At 40.3% G+C, this 4,650-nt stretch overlaps 1 protein-coding gene across 1 annotated transcript in view; it reads left to right on the forward strand.

Annotated features, from left to right (window-relative positions):
• Positions 1-4,650, forward strand: part of hs2st1a (heparan sulfate 2-O-sulfotransferase 1a) — a gene marked incomplete in the record, with an annotated part of 86,947 nt that extends 82,297 nt beyond the window's left edge. The window contains 2 exon segments of the mRNA XM_014025924.1: positions 231-388; positions 3,594-4,650. Of these exon segments, the coding sequence (XP_013881378.1) occupies positions 231-388; positions 3,594-3,817 (382 nt within the window).

Below are 4,650 nucleotides of genomic sequence, written 5' to 3' on the forward strand. Positions count from 1 at the left end.
GAGGAGAAGGTAGAAATGACTCAGCCTGGAACTGAAAATATGGATGGAGGACAACAGAGCTGCTTCATGGAAGAAGAACCTCCAGGGTGGACATAGCTTGCTAGCAGCCTCTGCCTCTGTCCCTGTCGTCTCACTTGTCTCTGTCTGCCTCTCTGTGCTCGTGGCCTCCTCTGTAGCTGAGAGCAGCAGCTCAGAATCAAATCTGACAGAAATGACTGGTCTCTGTGCAGGAATGTGGGCAGCCAGTGGGCTCTGGATCAGGCCAAGTACAACCTGGTGAACGAGTACATGCTGGTGGGAGTGACGGAAGAGCTGGAAGACTTTGTGATGATGCTGGAGGCCGCGCTGCCACGCTTCTTCAGAGGAGCCACGGACTTGTATAAAACAGGTGTGGTCATCATTAAACATGTGCTCATGTTCTGTTCTTCAGGTGATGAACACCACAGACTCAGTTTTAAACTTTGGACCCTTTTTTAATAGTTTTCTGCCCCTGTACATAAAAATAATGTCACATTGTGATTATAAATGACAGAGCAGGATCAGTGTTTTTATAAAGGTGGAATAAAATCCAACAAAGATCTGATTCAAGACCTGAACGATCATCTTTCAGTTTAACATTTGWACTAGGGATGCACCGATGTGAAAATTTCAGCCGATATCGATATCCAATATTAATATTGCTATTATGGCAGATWATCGATACTTAACGATATTACACAAACACACAAATTATTTATATACATGTACGCACAAACACACTTGTGTCTATTTTCAATACCGTAAAAAGAAACGAGCAGACCTCTGACATGGTTCTGCTTCTGTTCTTCCTGGCTGCAGCGTCACTAACACTAGGTGCCAACCATCACGATCTCAMCRTAATCATTACGATACTGAGACCCGCTCTGAACCATTACRGCGTACTAGACATTTAATACGATCTGGCCTTGCGCCGAGCTCCTGGGAACCCCCTCCCRCTGCAGCAGCATTTTTCCACCTACGCGGTTCGGTTTGGCTCCACCCCAATCCGCACCTGTTTTCRGTCTTTCCACTGTGGCTCCCGGCCGCACTCGGCCCACTTTTTCGGACCTCCTCTCGAGGTAGTACTGAGGCTGGTGTTGTACGAAATTCAGTTCCTCTGTGAAAATCTGTTCCCCCTGTGTTGGAAGCGCCTCCCTCATGTTAACCATTTAGGTTTGGTCTGACGTTATGCCTGGACCAGTGATTCTCTCTAAGGTTAACCACTAGGGGGAACAGATTATCACAGGGGAACTGAATTTTGCACAACAGCGGCGCGCTGGGAGAAGCTAAAAATATACTGGGCCCTTTTCAGAGTAGTGAAGGACCACAACAACARCCAGAGTGGCTCAAAGCCGTGGGACTAGAGCTGCTGTGCGTAAATGGAGGGGATCGCTCTTTACAGCCACCGGTTAGTTAGCTAGCTGCTGCTACTATAGACTGGTCTCGTCACAAACTTCATCTGCAGACAGTCAGTACTTTGTGCATTTAGTGAGATATTGAACGTAATTTATGGGACACGTCTCGCTTGTGAAACTGTACCTTTTATTTATAAAGTTTGTTCCGATGTGTCCTTGAGCATGTTTGTTTCTGATGCTAACTACTTAGCGGCTAGCGGCCATCTCTAGTTAGCGATTCAGGCTAAAAACAACAGCCCAAGCTCTACATTTATTAATTAATTAAGTAATTAATTTTGACCGTATTCGAGGCTAATCGTTGGTTTTCTGTTCAGAGTCAATATAAGCAACAGTTTGCTGTAACAGGGCATGAGTATCATTTACAGACTAAATACCCTGCTACAGCAAACCGTTGCTTATAAATGCAGTAAAACAAAACCAAAATGGTTTTCTAATAAATGAAATTACACTTACTGCACACTTTTTGCCCAGGAGTGTGAGTAAATATGTTGATTTTTTCTTTATGGATTTAACTCAATAAAAAACAAACAGCAATGCCAATAGTATCTTTTATTCTTTACTGCACAAAATAAAAGTCAGACAATATACAGTATACAGCAGCTACTTTTAAAAGACGTTACCGCTCCGAACTGAGCCAAGAGGAGCCGGACTCAGTAATGGAAAAGACTACTCATCTGTTATTATTTTTAAAGGACAAATAAAGTTTCCTCCTTATTCAGTTTAAATATTGTGACAAGAATTCCCTGTGACTAAAATTCATCTTCAGCTGTTGAGTCTGATTATAGAAGGGTGAATGAATAAAGGAGACCCAATAATAGGATAGATGTTTGTACTGTTTAGCAAAGTTATGTTCATAAAGCACCCATTTTATAAACTCTGTTTTAGCACTTGTTACTTAGAATCTCTCCATCTAGAAATAAGTAGGTTTGTATGAATACTTTGAAGTTTAAAGATATAAATTCCAAATATTTTTTATGATGCGCACAAACTGCCAAAAACGAACGCACGACGCAAATGCTCCGAGACAATCATTGTGATTGGCACCTCTGCAATATCATGATCAAACAGATACCACTCGACTAACCATAACTATGTTGGATGTTTATATTGGTCCAGTTTTACTTATTGGATCAATGCCAGTTTTCTGAAAAATGACCAACATCGSCCGATACTGATGTTAATGCTGAAATATCATTCATCCTTAATTTGTACAATGAGTTTTGAGCTGAAGCAATTTCAAGCCTGTTTTCAAATGTATGTAATGAATAAATAATGTACCAGGATCACAAAATGAAAAGTCTTTGAAAAGGAGAGGGGAAAAAGTAGAAACTTRTTTAATCCCACCTTTCTTCAACRCTTATTAATAGTAATAAGTTCTTTGGACRTTAATCTTAGAGCTAAAAATCTGTTTGTCAGACTAATTATGTCAGGTAGTCTTTATTTTTTTCTACAATAGGATCCAATATGAAATATATTTTAGTCATGTGGTGTGTGTGGACATGGACACTGGTTCTGTGTCCACCTGCAGTGTCCACTGGACTAATGACTTTTAACACCCGACATGTTTAATGTGGTATTCTGCCAGAGTCAAATCCAGCTGTAGTTAATTTTATTTTTTKTCTAAATTTTTTTTGTGCAAATTTCAGCTTTTTAAGCTACATTTGAGCTATTTTCTGTTCATTTCGACTTGCTGCTATTTTGTGTTAATTTTCTTGTTTTTCTGCTAACCTGAGTTTTTACTCCCTGCTCTGCTGATTTAAACTTGTTGTCCTCTGCTTTTGTCTTCCTGCTTTCAGCAGAAGTCACTTTTTCAAACTGAACTCAGTTAAACATTTTCAGCCTCTTCARCAGCTTTCAGGATGTTTTAATACATTTTAATCCTGTTTTATTCCGATCATTTATCCTGAAGCTAATGAAGAAGACAACACTGTTCAGTTTTATATATTTTTCAATTAATTTAAACCAAGGTTTGTTCCCTCCTGAACTACATGCATTTGGAATATTTTATGTTTATTACTCAGAATCATGTTTAAAATTGATCTAATATCAGGTTTTAAGGCAACAAAAAAGGGAAAAAAAACTTTTTAAAAGCACAGTAGTTGACTCTGAGTAGTTGGTTTTATGATGAATGAAATTCCTGTTTCTCTTCTTTTCTTCCAGGCAAGAAATCTCACCTGCGGAGGACGAGCGAGAAGAAGCCRCCCACCAAGGAGTCCATCGCCAAGCTGCAGCAGTCGGCCATCTGGAAGATGGAGAACGACTTCTATGAGTTTGCTCTGGAGCAGTTCCAGTTTGTCMGAGCGCACGCCGTCAGAGAAAAGGACGGCGAGCTCTACCTGCTGCCTCAAAACTTCTTCTACGAGAAAATCTACCCCAAAAACTGAAGAGCTGCATTTCTGAGGAGCAGGTTTGGAAAGACGTGATGATGGAGGAGGAGGAGGAGGACAGAGCGTTCAGACTCAGCCAGCTGCTGGAGGAGATTCTGCTTCCCTCCCCGGACTAAGGTCCAGTTTCTGACCCGTGTACACAGAACTGTTGATCAGGTGTGAACTCTTTCCATCGGCTCTGTACTGTTTGTGTTTGGTTGTACTTTATCTTTTTAATATGATCGTTGTTCATATGTAAAAACTAACCTTTTTTATGGTGAACAGACACCCTCATGCCTCACTTTGTGCTACTAACTTAAAGACACTTGATGTGTAAAAAGCTGATTACTTTGTTTTACTGGACTTCAGTTTCAGGCTTTTCTGTGGTTGTTGTGTTGAGCAGGTGTTTTATACTGCGTTTAATGTCGAGAAGGCTTTGTAAATTTCTTAAACCTGTTCACAACAGAACACAGTAAAGATATCAAATATCAAACTGAAGACCTTTTAGGAAAATGTTGTTTTGAATTTGATGGCAGCAACAAATCTGATGTTCCAGATGTTTCCCTGTGGAACATCTCCTCCAGGACCTGAGGAGACCAGTTCTGGAGGTTTTAGAGGAAACCATAGTCTGCTGGAGGATTCTAGCTGTTCAACAGTTTTTTGTTTTTTTAATAACACATCAGATGTTTTCAGTTGATGAAAGGTTTGGACTCTAAGCAGGTCAGTTCAGGACCAGGGGCCTCATTTATAAAGGATTGTGTGGAAACCMCACTAAAAGTGAACATACCGCCAACAGGCCAAAATGGTATTTGTCCAAAAAAACTTCAGATTTATAAAACCCTGTGAACGCA

The sequence above is a fragment of the Austrofundulus limnaeus genome, unplaced genomic scaffold (genome assembly GCF_001266775.1).
Source record: "Austrofundulus limnaeus strain Quisiro unplaced genomic scaffold, Austrofundulus_limnaeus-1.0 Scaffold510, whole genome shotgun sequence".
Lineage (NCBI taxonomy): Eukaryota > Metazoa > Chordata > Actinopteri > Cyprinodontiformes > Rivulidae > Austrofundulus > Austrofundulus limnaeus.